This window comes from Branchiostoma belcheri, unplaced genomic scaffold (assembly GCF_001625305.1).
Source record: "Branchiostoma belcheri isolate BF01 breed outbred unplaced genomic scaffold, Haploidv18h27 scaffold78, whole genome shotgun sequence".
Lineage (NCBI taxonomy): Eukaryota > Metazoa > Chordata > Leptocardii > Amphioxiformes > Branchiostomatidae > Branchiostoma > Branchiostoma belcheri.
In genome coordinates this window covers 612,898-631,697 of record NW_017804442.1, presented here as the reverse complement: position 1 = coordinate 631,697, position 18,800 = coordinate 612,898, and the positions used below count along the sequence as shown (strand labels likewise).

The window sequence follows — 18,800 nt, the reverse complement described above, 5'->3', positions numbered from 1 at the left end:
CGGTCTGAAAGCGGCGCACATTCAGGGGAATGCCGGAGATGACGGAGGGGCAGTGGCTGTTGGGGCCGGTAATTATTTACTCTTCTCCATTGTAGTAGTGTAGGAGTGGCAGTCCATACTATGCCTATCTTCCTAACACAGTCAAAACTGTCCTATCTTTTGCACTAACGCACATTTGGTTAGAGAATAGAGGGGGTTATCATATAGTTGCATCGTACTCTGATGTGACTAGGATGTCTCATGACTGTATCAGCAAGACTTTGTCCAAAACACTAAAACATTGATTCCTATAGTCATGAAATGCTTTTATATTTACTAAAATTCTGCTTATGAAAGAAGGGAGCTTCAATTTCCAACACTAACTACAAAGACTTGGGACTTACCCCAAATTTTTGTAGTTAGTGTTGGAAATTGAAGCTTTGTCTTTATTTCATAATGTCTTGTACCAACACAGATGGACTTTCATGCTAAAATTCTCATTGTTTTGTATCACAATGATCATTTGCTACCCTTCCCGTATTGCCCCCTTCCACATTACCAGATGCTGATCCAATCATGAAACAAACCGCTCAGGCTAACACGAGTGAGGTCTTGCTGTCCATGAGGGACCAGAAGAGAGAAAGTAAGCAAACATTCTACTTACTTCTCCCTTTTTCTGTTTTTATTTACACGTAAACAGAAAACGTGGACCGATTCGGACCGGCTCGAAGGTACAAGTTTAAAGGTGAGAGATCAGTTGTCAAATAACTACTAACTTGTTTTCTTTGTTGCAAGCTTCATTAACAGGCTTCCTGTCAATCTCAAACATGGCTTCAGTCTCAGCTTCATGTTGTATTATGATCATAACATCTATTTTGGTAAACCACACCATCTTTGTTCGTGTCATATAGAGGACCACGTTTACTTATGTTTTGGTAAACTTTCAGATGGACACGTGAACCATTGGAAGACCGCCGACTGGATGGTTGAGCCTGAGTACGAACAGTACCATGAGTACAGCAATGTGTTCCGCCTCAACTCAAAGGACGGTTCGCTCACAGTGACGGAGTCAGGCCTGTACTTCGTCTATAGTCAGGTACTGCAGGTATCACCTTGTAATTATGCATGTATTTTGTTCATGTGTTTTACATTCGTTGTATATATTTAGTAGGTGTTATATAAGCAACCTGTGCTTTTGGCCCAGTACTCAATAAATATATGTGAATAAATAAATACTGTATTGGTATCCTACTGTGTAGGTATTGTGGAGAGGGATTCAGCTGTAGATCCAATACTGTCAACAAACTCTACAGTCTTTATCAAGGATCCTGAAAGCAAACCGCTTTTTCGGACATTTTCTATCCTTTTGGATTTGCACAGATCAGTTTGGGCTAGCCTAGTTTCTTAACAGTATTGAATAGGCAGTTTTTAAAATCTCGTCCATAATAACTTATACTAACGCATAAGAACCAAACATACGAACTTAACACATTCGAGGTACTAACCTTCGCTACTATGCCTTGCCTATGAAATTCACTTTACTACATGTTTTACAAAGTAGAAAGAAATGGACACTTTTATAAAGTGGTTTATCGCCCTTTGCAGGTGTATTACTACGACGGCACACACGCTTTCATCAGCCACATCATCAGAGAGTCCGGGGAACAAGAGCCGTTCCTGCAGTGCATTCAGAGCCCTGTGAACGAGAGTAGGAAGTATAACACGTGCTTCACCGCCGGAGTGTTTCCGTTAGACGCTGGGGACAAGATTTTCGTGCAACTTCAGCAGGAAAATGCGGTGGTGGACATGAGTCCTGAAACAACCTTCTTCGGTCTGATTAAGATAGCGGAACCAGCTAAGAGACGTGGTGTTAGACACAGTAACAAGAAGAAAGATAAAAGAACGTCGGGATGAACGTACTAGTAAGAATTCACTAGTTCTGGCCACTTAAACTTCAGAAATATACGGGGCTCTTTCCCCCCCCCCCAAAAAAAACAAGCCAAGACGCATAAGAAAAAAAGAACAAGAAAAAAGAAAGAGGAACGTCAGGATGAACGTACTAGTAACAATTCAATAGTCCTGGTCACTTCAATTGCAAAAATATATTAAGCTCTCTAAATTAATTTAAGTGGATACATAGCTATAGTGCAAGGATTTTACCACAAGGCGCCAATAGACTTTTTAACCTGGGTGAAAGTTATATACTTTATCCATATATCCACATCTGTATCTTGTTGTTGTATATGTTTTCTTTGTATATACATCCAGACGTAGGAATCATTACATTGCATGTACTTAGACGCCTGTCTGATGAACACAAGTCAGAAAGCAAACGCAGTCATTGCCAGCCGATTGTTAAGTACCAAAAGCAAGGAAGAATAGCATATGTATATATATATATTATATGAAGTAGTAAATTAGAGAAATATGGATATGATAGTAGCTATGATAACGGTGGAGGGCAAAGATTTGGTCTTTAGACCGAATCGTTCGCTGTACATAGTAAGTATAACATATTGTTGATTTCTTCCATTCCCTGTTCGATATCAATGTTTGTTGTAGGTGACCTTTCTGAAGTTACTGCAGTTTTTCTTGTACCAAAAACATGTACAATGCTACTTACAGAGCTGTGTTGATAACATGACAATGTGTTTCGATCCAACAACGGTTTTGTCTACGATTACTTATATCAGTTTTAATGGGCACTCACTAAATCTGAGTACAGCCAGTTCTCAGTGAGAAGCAGTGTATCGGAGTATTGCAGTAACACATAGAAGGTCACCTACATGGTAACGGTATTGACTAAGTCACAATGAGTAATTTTAATTTTTTTTGTTACTGTTTTATACTTATGCATCACATAGCTATAAACACTGCCTTTGTTATGTACAATATTTATAAGAAGGGATAAATAAAGAGGGAGAAATATGCTATTGTTTGTTTTTATTTATCTGTGAAAATTTTCGTGTTCTAACGTTTATAGTGTTTACACCAGTTTGCTTCGTTTTCAACACGCAACGTTGTTCTGCCTTCACGAATTTAAAGGCATCTACATATAGCAAGGAGGTTAAACATCTAGCCTGACAAAATCCCCGGCCATCACACTTTCACATGTAGTAACCCTTCCACTGGTCAGACCCCTAAATGTAGGTACTTGATGACCAACACTTCTAAGTTAGGATAATTGGTAACATTCTAATCCTGTTAATTTACTAACGCTGGTCCATCCCTATACGTTACCATGGTGTTGGAGGCTGTGGTTACTGGTTTCCATGGTGACAGAGAATCCTAAGATCCAATTGGTAGTTCCCCATTCAAACATCAGTGTCCAAAATACACGTGGTCCACGGCGTGTGTGGAGAGAGGATGCGGAGAAAGTGTACCCTCCAATCCTCTATATCCTGCATTTGTTTACCTACTATGTGCATGCATGTTTAGCACCTCCGGTGTGCCTTTCGTGCTTCTCAGCTAAAGAATGCGAGTATACGGATCGTCTTGAAATCATATTTTTCTTTGCATCATTTTACAGCTGTTTGAGGCAAAGAAGCCCACATGCACCGGCTGTCTCACCTGGTGGTGACCTTGAAATATATCCATAGATGTGAGGATGCAGACCCACAGTTTCCATTCTCAGGAAGAAATTATCACTCTGGAAGAAAATACAGTTGGCCAGGAGAAGAGCTATGCCGGTCATATATGAAGAAGAAAAAACAAGAGGCCAGAAGAACTATACCCTTCTATTCCCGCATGAAAGTATGAAGAGAGAGAGAGGGTCTGTCACATGCCAACCATGTGAAGTGTTGAGACGCCACCCTTGGCCAGGTAACCACACCTGTACAGCCTTCTATAATCGCACCTGCCACTTCTACCGTACATGGTAGGGAAACGGTTTGTATGACTTTCTTTTTTCTTTGCATTTTATACTTTGGAGACGTTCGAAAGTTTGTCTCCGTTTCAAATGTTTAAAATTACGCCTCCGTTTGTTCTTAATTAGTGTTAGAAGTTAGCGTAAGTTTACTTTCACTTTTGCCAGCGCCATGTTGGAACTTTGTTTACAGAAGGCGAGTCCGTGACCAAATGTACAATAACGGGGGGACAGGTGGACATGATGTGATGCCATGGTAATGATACTGTTAGGATGCGGTATAGTATGTCCTTTACTTTCATTGAGTCTTTTGATATCAGTTGAAATTTAATTAAACGTACGAAAAACTTGGGCTAGAGTGTACATCAAGAATACCCATAACACATTCCCTTTAACTTGCTTATGATATCTACAAGTAATCATTTACTAGTAGTCTAGTAGAGTATGTCACTCAATATTCATTTTGAAAATAATAAGATTTCACATTAATAGTCCTCTTTAATATGACTTAGATGTATCGCATTGTAGAAATCAATCGTCCATTCCTAACTTCTGAAAACAGCTATATGGTGGCCCCTACTTTGTTTTCGATACTTTTTAGATTTAGAAGTTTTAAAACAAAATATCATTCCAGTTCCAGGGAGCTTTGAGGATGAATGGTTGCACTTTTAAAATACTGGGTGTCTATCCTGATCCGGACTGGTTGTGCCGACACACCTGTGCGAAACTCTTCACTCTATCACTTCACGTACCTGAGATGTCAATGGAACACCGTATCCCCACACAGGCGTCCACAGGACGTTCACCCGGAAGAAATTCCTGGGGAGAAAAACAGTCGGCAACTTCTGACGACCCTCGTACAGAAACGGTTTGCGGTAACTCCTCTTTGGCACACACTCTATACTTCTAATACCTTCTAAAGTATAACCCTGTGAGTAACACATGGAACTTCCGTAGGATAGCTGAGTTTGCTGAGTTAGAAGTCAGCGGTGCGCCTACGTCGCCTTACGTATACCTGCTGACCACTTAGCCATTAGATCGAACTGTGATATCGGGTTACGTGTTTTCCTGTAAGGATTCTAAAATTCCAGGAAAGGCTGGATCGATACTGGTTGCCATGGATACCCGCAGGTGAGACTGACCACAGGTGTGAAGGAGTTGTGAAACAGGTTAGAACCGGTACAGGAAACACCTGTATACCTGCTTTGTTGGACAAGCCTGACTCACCTGACCGTGCATTGGGCTGTCAGTGGTCTATTGTCGTCTTGTTTAATGCGAAATATTACCCCGCCATAGTGCATGGCATGTTAATGTATAGGGTACGTGTAGTTGTGCTGTAGCAATGGTATATTTTAAAACTGTTTTGGGGGCTTTTGTAGAAGATGGTTCAAGTCCAAGACAAACAAATAAAGTTATTACTAGCCGATTTAAGAAACGTTGTCATAAGTGGACGACATTACAGTTATTACAGAGCCCACCCTTAGCCATATCTTCAAGTATCACATCTTACCTCACCCACCACTATAACACATGCAATGTAAGAAATCAATTTGACATCATGTTTACAGTACATCATACTCATATTAGATATACCGCTAATACTTATTCCTCTTTTTTAATAAAGGGATTGCATCTCTAAATACTACATTTCTTACGGAATGTCTGGTTGAAGAAGACATATTGGCTGCTGAAAGCAAGATATGCCAACTCCTGACAGTGAGTGATGTTTGCTGTCCATGCACGAGTGGTACAGAAGAATGTTTACCTGGCGGCTGGTTGATCCTCTAGGGTTATGAACCCGGAAATAAGTTCTCAAAAAATACACAGGTGACTTCTGTCGTCTTAAAACTGCTCAGGTGGGTGTAGATTTCCTTGTCATCTCTTGTCCCATACTTTGGACAGTGTTAGAAGTATAGCCTTGGGACGAGTTGTTAAGAATTCGCCTCTATGGTGAAGATATTAAAGTCATAAGTGAAACATGCTGGCGGCCATTTTACCGGTCTGGCCGCCATGTTGGAACGTGGTGTGGAGATATGACGCAAACAGACATAGCAATCACTTTTATCACTATCGTTTTATTCTGAATTAAGGTAGACTATCGTGGATACTCTTGATTACTCAAAGTGTCTAATTTCATGTACCAGTAAGGTAAAAACTTTAAAAGCTCGTTGTCTACAGTATAATTTACTCGAGCCGTATTCGCATCTCGTATGTGTCTGTCTGTGCGTGCGTGCTTTGTGAGGTCTACTGAGACTGAGAGTTACGCCCGAGAAGTCTTGGAGGATCACGTGATCCACACAGGTATCATCTTTCACCACAAAAGACGTCCTTGCCACAACAGACCTCGAATGGGGTCAAGGTCATCCTCGGCACTGTAAGCACCGTGAACAGTGGGTTATGGACGATTCGCAAGATCGTACCTAGCACTAGTGTCGTACGTCTGGTTCGTTGTGATGTTTTGTGTGGACTTTTGAAAAAGCAAAGCTTATAAGAGGTGTTCACACTGAACATATCTTCTATTCCAGGGAGTGGGGGTAGAGAAATCATAGAAAGAAGGGATAGAATGAATAGAGAGATGGAGGGGTACATACGTTGATAGAGTCGGTTAGTTTTTTTATGTTCGACTAGTCCCCTATCACAACAAGGTTTCTTAGGTCATGGTTTCCTTCTGCTTAGTATTCTGACATTGAACCAGAGTTAATTCGCCATAGACAGTCGTCACAGTCGGACAGGAAAACCCAAACAAACAATTACCACCTCGGTCCTGTCTGTGGTTCACAATAACAACTGGGAACAATAGTCTGTGGTAGGTGGTAGGAGCCTTGACAGTGTGAAGTCGACACGTACACAGCCTACACACGGGCCCAGTCTCTACTTATCTACAAACACAAAGTTTATTGATACGACAAAAGCACTTAAACTTTCGCAAGGTCAGTTACTCCTTACAGGTGGCCAACAAGAAAAGTGCAACATTATAACATTGTATCCGTGTATGTAGTACCGGCTACAGTGGAGGATAAGCTACAGGGGTGTTACTAGAGTCTGCTACAAGTATCAGGTGGTTGTTCTTTGCACACAAGAACGCTCTGCCACAATAATCAAACTCAAGGTAGCAATACAGACGGCTACATAACATACACACAGCCCCAGCTGTCTGCTCTGTACAGGCGAGGCCGTAGCTTGTCTGTTTAACATGTCGCCACCAAGCGAGAAAGTCTCTTATGCTAGTGGTACCGATACCAGCGGTTCTTCGTGTAGTTGTCGCCAGTGTGAGTCTGGTGGCAGGTTAGCTGCTGTAGTGTCGTGTGTGGTACCGGTGTGTGTGCTGGTGTGTCTGTGTTTCTCGTGTTGGACGTACGTCAGGATTGTTCAGCTACAGACGGAGCTGGCCAAATGTCGGTGTGCCGAACCGGAGGAAACATGGCGGGAACAGACGGTATGCAACATTGTAAGCACGGTCACAAACTGAGGGCGTGTATTGTGGTTCATTGCAGAACAACTCTCCTTTTAGCTTCCCACCCATAGGTGACAGCTATTCTTCCAGGGAATGGTAGAGTGCATAAGAACATAACGACACACCAACATACGCTTTTGGGATATATGATATAGCCGTGCGTGTGTCCTGCGAATTCAAGCTGCCTTGTTACTGAAAAGCCTAATATATCCATGTCCACGGCAGTGTCTGTTCTATGACAATGTTGCCGTGTCGTAAGTAGGCGAACAATTGCGTTATTTTCTTCAATGCAATGATATCAGCTAGATATTTAGTAACTCCGAAGAGCTTGCCATACATTGTGCCTGTTACAATATTGTTGTGCAATAAATTTGACTTGATTATAATATCTTCTGGTTGACGGGGGGGGGGAAGGGGGCTATGGTCATTAGGCAAGGATACCGAATTCGAAAGAAAAGCCGACAAACTAGAAACCCCGACAAAAGCTTTTAATAATGTCCAATAACAGGCCTTGACTAGCTAAGGCTTAACAGTTGTGCTATGTACTTAGAGGGTGTGGTTGTTGTTGCACATGGGACTGAGAGTTTAAGTTGCCCACAAAAGATTCCAACCCCTATCATTAGCGAGCAGTAATCGTGTAAAACTTACCACAAGCTCTGCGTTGTTAAAGTTAAATAGGAGATAAATACAGGCGTTGATATGTTACAGATACATGCATCATGATGATTTGGCACTGGGACAACAGTTGTGTAACAGGGGATCGAAACTTTTTATGCACCAGCGAACTGTAAATTAAATTGAATATTCCCACGGTTATATGCCAAGAATAGAACATGGATGAATGCCAAACCATCCGTATCTTAACAATCACAGTTTTATGAGTATACTGCACTAATATCCAAGCAGATGTTAGAGGGAAAATCGTAACTTATCTGGCTGCTCCATTTTTTACTCGATGGCTGTAGTGAAAAACGTGACAACGAGAATATGTTATAATTTTCCCTCCCAACATCTGCTTGGAGATTTGTTTATGTTTTTCCCGCCAAAGGTGTTTTCGGATGGGAAGACTGGAGGTGAGCAACGTACGGGTCAAAGTTCACTTGGCGCAGTGCCAACAAGTCGTGTGTATCCTACAGGTGAGATGGAAACAATGCAAACTTGGAAAAAAGTTTTTTTTTCTCTACTAATACATACGTTGTTACAGAAATACATTTACCGTGGTATAAAGCAATGCCTGTTTCTTTCAGTCGAGATGTGCGACTTGACTTTACATCCAGTAGTTACAAGTTAGATTTCAGGTCCTCTATATAATGTCCTTGAGTGTTCCAATGTGGTGACCTTGAAATGTAGAAAATGGCGTCCCAACCTGTTAGTAATGTCAATATTGTCCAAGCCTGTACAATATTATTATACTTGTTCTATCATCTAGATTACCATCAACAACCCTATTGCATATTACTATCATTATGTTCTTTATTTTTATAGACGAATACGAGGAAGACATTTACCCAAATATGGCCAATGACGTCCACGACTATCGAACGTCCAACTCATCTCTCCATCACGTGACTCCCAGAATGCATCGCAGGGACGCGGGGATGGAGACAGGGTCCAGACGGCGGCGGTGCAGGAGGAAAGGTGTGACGTCACGTCCTGAAAGTATCGTCTTTTCTGGCGTCTTATATTTATGGTCACCTTTGCAGAAGGAAAACATACTGTTTTTGCTCTTTCTTCTTCCTCTTCTTCACCAAACAAATAAAGTGAATGACCTGTATTAGACGTCTGTGACCATGATAACTGGTATTGTAGCAGATAGCCTGTGGTGTTGGGTTACATTTTGCAGCAGGACAGATCTAGAGTGGCAGCTCAACACATATGTATTAATGTGTTTGAGTAACAATAAAGAGAGCAGTCGTTTGTTAGGCTGGACCATGTGAAGGTAAACATTATGCTTTTGCTTTGCAAATGTTACCTTTCTAGTTGAAATCCATTTTTACTTTAACTGGTTGTCCCGCCCTTTCTTCCACCAGGCCGGAGACAGAAGGCCCAGCCTCACGTTCATTACGAGACCGCGGAGTACTCTGTCGTCAATGTCGCCGGAACAGGTGAGCATGTCGTCATGCAGGTGTCAACGTAAACCACAATGAGCTGTGGGGGCACAGTGGTATCTGATATAAGTTAAGGCTGTCCCAACAAATGTACAGAAAACTTGATGTGAGAGAGAGAGTGGGAGAGGATGACAGGAAGGGAATGTTTGTGTTTATGTGTGTGTGTACGTGTGTTCTTGTGTACACTGTACGAACGTACGTATGTGTGTGTGTGTTCGTACATGTGTGTGCGTGTGCATGCGTGCGTGTGTTTATGAGTGCATGTGTAACGTTTTTATTTTACACGATGTTGAACACAGACTAGTACTGTACAGCAACAATACAGTGCATAGAAACACATTGTTCAACACAAAGACTATACAACCACAGTGTATAAAACCCTGTTCCATCTCTATCTCCCCTTAGTGCGGTTGTGGCAGCCGTCTGATTGGTTCGCTCCTGAAGGCTGCTGGTTCGTGCTGAAGAACGGCCAGGTCAGGGTGAAGGAGCCGGGAGTCTACTGGATATACGCACAGGTACTTGTAACGTTGGACAGCCCTGCCTCCTCTCTCAAGCCTGGATGCCAAGCTGCTATCAGGGCCAGTACATAGACCAACTTCTCACACTGGGAGGCTTCTGTGGTAAGATTCCCTTGGGATAGATGTTGACCCTGGAGCCGACGAGCTAGCCTATATGCTGGCCCTGACAACAATCTGGCACCCAGGCTAGCCCTGGAGCAGAGGCGCTAGTCTGTATACAGGCCCTGGCAGCAGTCTGGTACCCAGGCTAGCCCTGGAACCGAGGACCTAGCCTGTATACAGGTCCTGGCAACAGTCTGGCACCCAAACTAGCCCTGGAGCCGAGGAGCTAGTCTGTATACTAGCAGTAATCAAATAAAGTTATCTGGGCAAAGAAGACAATATCACTCTCAATGTAAAAAGACTCATACCGGAGACTTCTGTTCTTCCCTCCACCCCAGGTGACTTTTGAGGACGGTAAGGGCGCCGCGCGGTCCCGGGTGCTGCTCGGAGGGAGAGGCGACCGGCCCCCGACGCCTGTCCTGACGTGCGCCGGTCCCGGGCAGGGCGCGGCCGGGAGGGGGACACGGGCTTGTTTCGCGGCGGGGATCAGGAGGCTGGACCGGAATGATCGCATCACGGTAGAAGCCTGGGGAGACGTCATGGCGTCACCGGATTATACTTACTTCGGATTACTCAAACTGGGGATATAGTACTCTCCAAGCAGAGGTTGTGGGGGAATGATCGTTAACTTTTTATGTATGGCCGTTTTTTGTCGCTAATCCCACCCGTCGGTGGCCGGGGAGACGTTAAAGCGTCACCGGACTATACTTACGGTCTCTTTTTACCTCCATGCTTCGGATTACTCAAACTGGGGATATAGTACTCTCCAAGCAGAGGTTGTGGGGGAATGATCGTTAACTTTTTATGTATGGCCGTTTTTTGTCGCTAATCCCACCCGTCGATGGCCGGTGACCTTCTCTGGCTAATGGATACTGCCTGGCCAATTTGATACTGCCACCGAAAGGTATCTGCTTGGAGATTAGGGATATATTAGTAGTACTACTAGTGCATGTTGTAGTAGTCTGGTAGACAGACCACTGAAGGTTACTTAAACTGGGGATATAATAGCTTAGTAGCCAGTCCATTGTACGTAGGCGCTCCTGTCTCTCTACAGTGGTGGGAGTGTTGTATTAGCGCTAGGATTAGGAAAAGACGGCAGTAAGCAGAAATGCCAGCTAGAAAGGAATTTAGATAAGCTGGTGGAAAGACTTGTGCTCAGAAGGAGTGGGGTCGGTAAACCACTCCTAAGCCGACCCATGGAGAATGTTAACCAGGCTAGAGATATACATGTAATGGTTTATCATTGAATTAGAGAGAAGGGGAATGTCCGTACTCTAGGAGTTCTTTTTAAAACGATTTCTACTGTCTTTTTGGTGCTATGCGTCTTTCTGACTGATGTCCTGGTCTCTACTTGGAGGTGAGGGGAATTGAACTCTGAACCGCGTACTTGTAATGAAAGTGAAAGTAAAATTGGTCACGGGGGAAGGGAGTTACAGGTTTCCTTTATGTCTCAAAAGGCAAAAGTAAAGAAGCCACTCCCCTTTGCTGTACAGTTTTCGCTGGTCTTAACGCTGTTTTGTATATCAGACGTTTTCAATAAATTAAAAATGTCACTGTTGTTGACCTCGGTGTCAATGAAGTCTGTATGTTGTGAGAGAAAGTGTGGTACCATCCGTCTACAGTTTAGTCTCTTTTCCTTGAAACCGCCTACTAAGAAATGAAGAATGGCTACGCTTAAGTGCTCTAAGGCCGTTGCCATGACAACGGAACGTCTTGACCGTTGGCCCGAAGTCTGTATCGGTCAGTTTCGTTCTGTGAAAACTTCCCGGGGTGCATCGCGACTGCGTGCACTTTGTCGCCAACTAGTGTTGCGGGCATTGCGGACTGCGGGACCTTACAGTCAGTCTGCGGGTCGCCCCTTCATGAAACCTCCGTAGAGCAGCTGCCCCTGCACGACTTCGCGCTTCTTTTGGTCGTATAAAGACGCCGAAAATGAAGCCGGTAGCGTTAAACGGGCAGCGAGGGGAGGAAGGTTTGGCGGGCGAGAGCGCGAAACCGACCCGCGCTCGCCCCCTGACGTTCCAGGGCCTGTTCAATGGCGCAGTTTGTGCGGCTTTTGTTCTGCTGACGGTCGCCTGTGCGGGGCTGTTTTGCCGGGTTGGGCAGATGGACAGAGAGCTACGGGAGCTGCGACGCGCATGCACAGTGCAGACAGACGGCGCAGCGCCTATCGCCACACCGACGGCGTCTCCACCAGACGGCTCGGCCCACCTGCAGCAACACAACAACAATAGACAGGTGAGTCCAACAGGACAGGTATGTCTGGGTGGTGGTATTGTATCCTTGGCAAAGAGCCAAAATGTCGCGCGCTATTTTCATTATTCGTCACATTTGCAGACAGAGCGTTGCGAAATGTGGCAGTGTTGTGACACCTGATACATGTCAAAGGTGTGCGTACGGTGGAACAAAGTCGATTGCGTCACGACGTACGGTTACCTTTGTACCTGAGCACACCTTGTTTACCTGGTTCACGGGCACACGCTATAGGAACGTGCTTAGGGTAATGTCTATACAAGGTACAGCATACGGTATCTACGTATACAGTTATATAACAATACGTATATAGCCTTATACGGAAGAATCTTTAATTGCATGTTCATGCCCATGGGGCTAAATGCATACAACAGAGTGTGATGTTACATGTACATCATACTGAGTAACATGATACATAGGATACAAGGATAACAGAATAACGTAAAATATAACAACCACCATACTATGAGACAAATCTACCCTCCACTCATTGCCGGACTTTCTAGCGTTTATGACAGGTACTGCGGGAATTCGAAGGAGTATGGAGAAAGGATGCAGGTCATTTAGTAAAAGGTTAATGAGATTTCGAAGGAGTGAAAAATATGCCAAAAGACGTGCTGGAATGCGTAAGGCTTAGTACAGAATTAAACATACATGTGGACATTGTTCATGCCTTTTCATTGGCACTTCATTGGCACTGAAAACTGTTTAGTGTTGACATGGAGCTCTTTGGGGGATGGAAAGGACCGATATGGGGGACATCTGAATTGCCATTTTTCATGGCGGGTACCGTACATTGTTTCTATAAACTAAAGCATCCATTCTGTTATCAGGTCCACATCGTCCGTAAAAGAGGCGCAGCAGGACCGACCGAAGCGCCGAAGAGGAGACACAAGAAGGACAGGGAGGGGCGAAGAGGAAAGAAGAAAGACAGGTGCCCGAAAAATTGCAAAGGTAAAAAAATTCAAGACTTGGAAGAAAACGAAAAATGAAACTAGAAATCAGTGGTTTCAGATCTCCTGGAAGTATGTAGTCCTTGGTTTAATTCCTTAATGCCCACATAAGTCGACTGTCTGCCTGCCAGATTCTGAAACCTTTCAGTTTCACCTCCGGTCATATCAAATCTCCAGTCGCAAAATATTTCCCAATACAAAAGAATTCTCACCTATAGACCTTTCGACCAGTCACTCTGGTCTTCTTCAATAGACTGACCCAGTGAGACTTGTCACGTGGCATCTACACTCGGTCACTAAAAGAGTGTTGTTTTTTTACAGGTAGGAAAGGCGACGTTGGCCCCCCAGGCCCACCCGGATCGCGAGGCCCGCCCGGCCCGGCCGGGAACTTCTCCTCCACCTTCGCCCACTTCAAGAGCAGCGGCGGCAGGGGAGAGCTGGAGTCCGGTAAGGGCCGCCATCTTGTGTCAGAAGTCTTCCAAGACAGAAAAACAATAGCCTCTACCAGGCTTCGGGAGGCGGCTGCAAAGAGTAGAAATCGGCCAAATAGAGAGATAACATGCCAGGGGAGTTGGTCTGCGGGGAGAAAACATTTTGCCAGCCGCCTCCCGAAGTCTAGTAGAGGCTAGCAGGGATGGCAGACTTCATCCCATTACCCATACTGCTTTGCGACCCTTCTAATCCCACAGACAAAAGTAGCGGTACTAAATGTATGAAACGATGTACTTTGTATATTAGAATTCAGAATCAGAGAGAAAAGAGGGACATTTAGACTGGCTAGGACAAACGACACTTCGCTCTCCCATGGGGTGACGTAAAAACCTGTTAGAGCACATAAATAACAAACAGAAGATAGTATTAATATGGATATGTCAACTTTCTCTATGCATTCCCCAGCCACCCTGAACAACTGGATCCTGGCAGACTGGGCAAACAAGGAAGACTTTCACGTGGCGAGTAGCGGGGAAATCACCGTGGAGAAATCCGGAGTGTACTTCATATACAGTCAGGTGGGCAAGTCTTATAACTATCCAACGAGTACACTGAAACAATGCTATAAAATACGATACATACATAATATGAAGGGGGGCAGTTCTATATAGCTTTATCGTTTAGATGAGTCTCGGATGAGCGAGCGAGCGAGTGAGTGAGTGAGTGAGTGAGTGAGTGAGTGAGTGAGTGAGTGAGTGAGTGAGTGAGTGAGTGAGTGAGTGAGTGAGTGAGTCAGTGAGTGAGTGAGTCAGTGAGTGAGTGAGTGAGTGAGCTTGATAGATTGAGCGGGTGAGAGTGATCATGAATGAATGAGTCTCGACCTAGTCTTCTCGTGAGACTAGGTCACTCCTTGATGTGTTTTGCTACCTTTCAAAACAGTCACTGATTAACTTGCATTTTCGTTTTCATCTTTTTTTCCGTTCCCTCAGATTGTGTTCTACGAGAAGCACCACCTGGTGTCGCACACGGTGTACGTGGACGGCAGCATGTACCTGACGTGCAACGAGAGCGTGGAGAACGTCACGGACGGCGTCACGGGGCGATACAAGACGTGCTACGTGGCGGGACTGGCCCCGCTTCAGGTGCTCATCACATAGCCTCCATAGCATGCCAAAAACTGGGGGTTTGGGGGGTCTTCAGGGTCTTTTATGTGGTATTTTCTGATCTCATACAGATAACATAGCCGACCTGGTTGAATTGGCCCGTTAGAACTGGACTAATCAGAAAACAGCCGAAGACCACCAAACCCCCAGTTCTATAAGCCTGCTACGGAGGCTAATCAGAAAACAGCCGAAGACCACCAAACCCCCAGTTCTATAAGCCTGCTACGGAGGCTAATCAGAAAACAGCCGAAGACCACCAAACCCCCAGTTCTATAAGCCTGCTACGGAGGCTACTCATGACACCAAAATATGACTTTAGCTGATTGTAATTGACATAACTAGTATTACCTGGCTAACAGAAACATTTACAATAAATATGCACGGTTCTCCTGCTACATTCGAAATTTTAATGTCCTGCCTTGGAAAAGTCAGCATAAGCCAGTCCTGGCAGGCGATTTGCATCTCTACATTTGACTTTTGCATGTCTGTACTTTTTCCTGAGCTGATGTCACCCAGTGATGTCAGCTTGCTGGAGAGATTCCAAAAAGTCACTTTTAGAAGGCCGTACAAGTTCAATTTCCAGTCATCATGATTGGAACAAACTTCAAGTGACTATATTGTATGTACACTTCCGATATTTGTATGTGTTTTACAGACTTTTTTGGTATCATTTGGTCTTTCAGGCCGGGGCCAGGATCGAGGTGCGGGGCGCTGAGAACATGTACGCTCTGCTGTTCCACGATACAACGTACCTGGGGCTCATCAAAGTGGCGGATCTCCCTCAAAACTAGTTTGCATGTTTTGTACTATAAACATGTGTAATACTAACTGCAGCGTCAAAAGCTATTCCGGGATAAATGGTGTAGTCTCCTACAGACTCCTTTGCAGGCGGGATAAATTGGCCTAAAAAGAATGTAGCTGGCCAGGGGATTTGGCCGGCCATAGAGAGTCCAGTGCAAAGGAGTCTGGTGGAGACTATGAATGGTGTGGGGAATGCTCTCGAGTATAGCCTATTGATAGTTCTGGGAATGGGAATGGTTCTCTTAAGTCATGTGAGTTAGAGGTGTATATATGATGGCTACAGGATTTCAAGGAGGGGGCCCAATCAGCCCCTGACACCTTGAGATTGTGTAGCACAGGCTTTTCCTACATGTATGTATTGGGTCATTTAGTCCCCACTTTTAGCGTACATAAAATAGCGACCAGCTATAACCACTGCCAGTGGAACTAAACTTTTTCACTGTACATAGGTAACATCTATTACCTGATTGTGTGCAATTTCCTCACTAAAAAACATTTATACCAAACTTTTAAAAATGAATGTAGCGCAATATTTAGTAGTGTGTGAAGTATGAAACATTGTTCATTTACTTTCTCGTTTTGTTTTGTACAGTTCGTACTGTTTGGACGCCTGCCATTCTGGGCAAAGTACACATTAGCGTACTGTATATATAGATATCTAGAACTGGATACTATTTGTACATAAAGATCTGTTATAACACGTTGATTGTTGACCAAGACATATTACTAGGCATTGATGGCTGCAAATTCAAACTTCTAAATCGTCTAGTAACTTCTAAATCGTCTAGTAACGGAATGTTTAGTGTTCTTTTCTAACAAAGGAAGTTCTAACCAGCTATGCATAGGTCAGAGTAGGCATCAAGTGGTAACTGTACAGGGCACCCTTTCAACTTTAATAAACAGTAACTGACATGTTTTCCCTTGTATGTTATCTTTTCCTATCTATTGATTTATTAGTAAATAAATGTAGTATTTACATAAAGGAAACACGCGCGTGCTTCAGTGATAACCAATGGCCTTGACATCGTTTGGGTTATGTTTGTGTTTGTTTTTTTAACATAGCAAAAACATTCACCTGTCAATCTAACCGATAGAGGTTATAAACTTAGGGTCCAACGGGCAAAAAGTACATTATAGGTGAAATATAGGTTGATCGCTATTTGACTATTTTGTGGCCCTTTTTAGATAATTTTAAAAGTTGTTTTCGTTTCTGAAACGAAGTCTTTTGTAGAGTGTGTGCCTAACGTGTCATGTGCCATCCTTGAGAAGACCTTTGTGCTTTCAAAATACGTTACGCACCCTGAATTTGTACTCGTGGACTGGACAAAACAGTTACGTAACTCCACGGCTCAAAATACAATGTACCACCTGTGTATACAGGTTAGTGCAGGTAAATTTTCAGGTACGCAGGTACTTCTGATACGGTCTGAACTGGCCTGGCGAGACCTATGCTTTTCATAATGACAATGTCAATGACGATCAACTTTATTGCACATTCATGCCCTACATGGGCCAAATGCACTAGGTTAGATAACTGAGGTACAAGGGTTGGAGGAACAAGTGCTTTATTGCTGTGTAAGTACTACTATTATAGTAGTAGTATATAGCAAGTAGTAAGTATATAGCAGTCCTGTAGTAGTAATAGTAGTAGTAGTAGTAGAAGCAGTAGTAGTAGTAGTATTAGTAGTATATAGTAGTAAGTATATAGCAGTACTGTAGTAGTAGTAAAAGTAGTAGTAGTAGAAGCAGTAGTAGTAGTAGAAGTAGTAGTAGTGGTAGTAGTAGTAGTAGTAGTAGTAGTAGTATATAGTAGTACCCGGGCCGGTAAAACAGCTCTAGCCCTAAGCCGGCCTGTGGAGAACGGTAACCAGGCTATCCGATGGTGGTTGTTTGACACACACAATAGTGACCGTGGGGGGAGCATATCGCATGACTTTGGTGTCAATATTGACCCTTTCTCATTGTGTTAGCCTGTTGACAACATACCTGTGACAGCTCAAGGCACATGGCCAGGTGAATGCCCCGTCAGGCAAAGTGTGACATGCCTGGTACAAGTGTGGACATAGTTGGGTTGCTCAGGGCCTGTGTGGTTAAGTCAGCAGGACTTTGTAGCGCACTTAGCTGGGGGTCTGCCAAGATCCGGGAAAATTGCACCTGTCAGCTGTAGCTTGTTTATTTCTCCAGGGGAGTGAAGTGTTTACCATGTGCCATGATGTTTGTGAGTGTGTGTCAGTGGCCGATGTGTCTGTGTGTGTGTGTGTGTTTATGTGTGTGTGTGTGTGTGTGTTTATGTGTGTCGGTGTGTGTGTGTGTATTTGTGTGTCTGTCTTGAAAGCCTGAACAGATTCGTTTACATGTAGTACAAATCATGAGGCTACTAATATACTACGATGAAACATATCTTCTCGATCTCAACCTTATTACAGGAACCTGGCGCATGCAAACCGCCATGTCACCCTAGAAAGGTCATAGTGCATGCACTCGGCATACTTGCCACATCATACATTTGTAGGCCAATGGCTACCTCACAGTGTATTGACTGCTGGGGAGGGGGAGGGCTCGGCACCAGTGCCCCTTCTCATATATTGTATATCTTCTGGAAGTATCTAAATATACAATATACTACCATAGTACAATGTTCTGTCACAAAGTGACGAGCCATGAAGCAGGATAGCTCTGCATGTAGGAAACAAATTTCAACGGTATTCCAGTCACACAATGCAATGTCTCCTCACAGTGGCAGTGCCTACACTATGTACAAGTGGTACTCTGTCTACTGACATAATTGTCTTACGAATTATAACCTTCTCCACTGTGATACTTAGCATCTGAAGAATGAAGAACCTACCTTTAGTGAAGTCTTTGTCACAGGTAGAAGGCTCTGTATCAAACCTTATATCCTGACTGCTAATACTGAAATATATAGTCTGTTGCAGATAAACTTACACAAGTATGACTGAAATAGCCCCTGTATACTACCTGAAATGGTCTTGACTTGTTTCTAAGGCCAAAGATCTACTGTTGAAAGCGGTAAGAACTGACTTGAGTCAAACAGCAAGACATTGTTGCAGCGTGTAAAATGAGAGGTTGAGTAGGCGAGGTTTGGGTTTTCCCCGCATGACTCACGCAGTCATATGATCAGGGTATTTCCCAAACCACAAAACCCGGGGAA

General features: G+C 43.8%; 3 protein-coding genes across 4 annotated transcripts in view; all 3 read left to right on the top strand.

Annotated features, from left to right (window-relative positions):
- The window catches only part of LOC109485795, a 5,309-nt gene extending 2,494 nt beyond the window's left edge, over positions 1 to 2,815 (top strand). Inside the window, exons 4-8 of the mRNA XM_019789479.1 lie at positions 1 to 68; positions 542 to 622; positions 680 to 724; positions 927 to 1,075; positions 1,585 to 2,815. The exon at positions 1 to 68 is cut by the window's left edge and continues 3 nt beyond it. Coding sequence (XP_019645038.1) covers positions 1 to 68; positions 542 to 622; positions 680 to 724; positions 927 to 1,075; positions 1,585 to 1,893 — 652 coding nt within the window. The 3' untranslated portion in view covers positions 1,894 to 2,815. The remainder of the gene's footprint in view (positions 69 to 541; positions 623 to 679; positions 725 to 926; positions 1,076 to 1,584) is intronic.
- Positions 2,816 to 7,264: 4,449 nt separating this feature from the next.
- Positions 7,265 to 10,691, top strand: LOC109485700. Its single transcript, XM_019789366.1, has 5 exons — positions 7,265 to 7,280; positions 8,784 to 8,936; positions 9,329 to 9,403; positions 9,812 to 9,921; positions 10,365 to 10,691. The coding sequence occupies exons 1-5, from the start codon at positions 7,265 to 7,267 to the stop codon at positions 10,614 to 10,616; spliced, it is 606 nt and encodes a 201-aa protein (XP_019644925.1). The 3' UTR covers positions 10,617 to 10,691.
- Positions 10,692 to 10,980: 289 nt separating this feature from the next.
- Positions 10,981 to 15,674, top strand: LOC109485758. Of its 2 annotated transcripts, XM_019789439.1 has the most exons (5): positions 10,981 to 12,264; positions 13,113 to 13,233; positions 14,082 to 14,242; positions 14,654 to 14,806; positions 15,511 to 15,674. In XM_019789439.1, exons 1-5 carry the CDS (start codon positions 11,959 to 11,961, stop codon positions 15,616 to 15,618), a joined length of 849 nt encoding a protein of 282 aa, XP_019644998.1. In that variant the 5' UTR covers positions 10,981 to 11,958; the 3' UTR covers positions 15,619 to 15,674. The 2 variants fall into 2 exon arrangements, 1 of the variants encoding a protein (XP_019644998.1); XR_002141147.1 differs by lacking the exons at positions 10,981 to 12,264; positions 14,082 to 14,242; positions 14,654 to 14,806; positions 15,511 to 15,674 and adding an exon at positions 13,554 to 13,671 and having other exon boundaries at positions 13,128 to 13,233.
- The last annotated feature ends 3,126 nt before the right edge of the window (positions 15,675 to 18,800 follow it).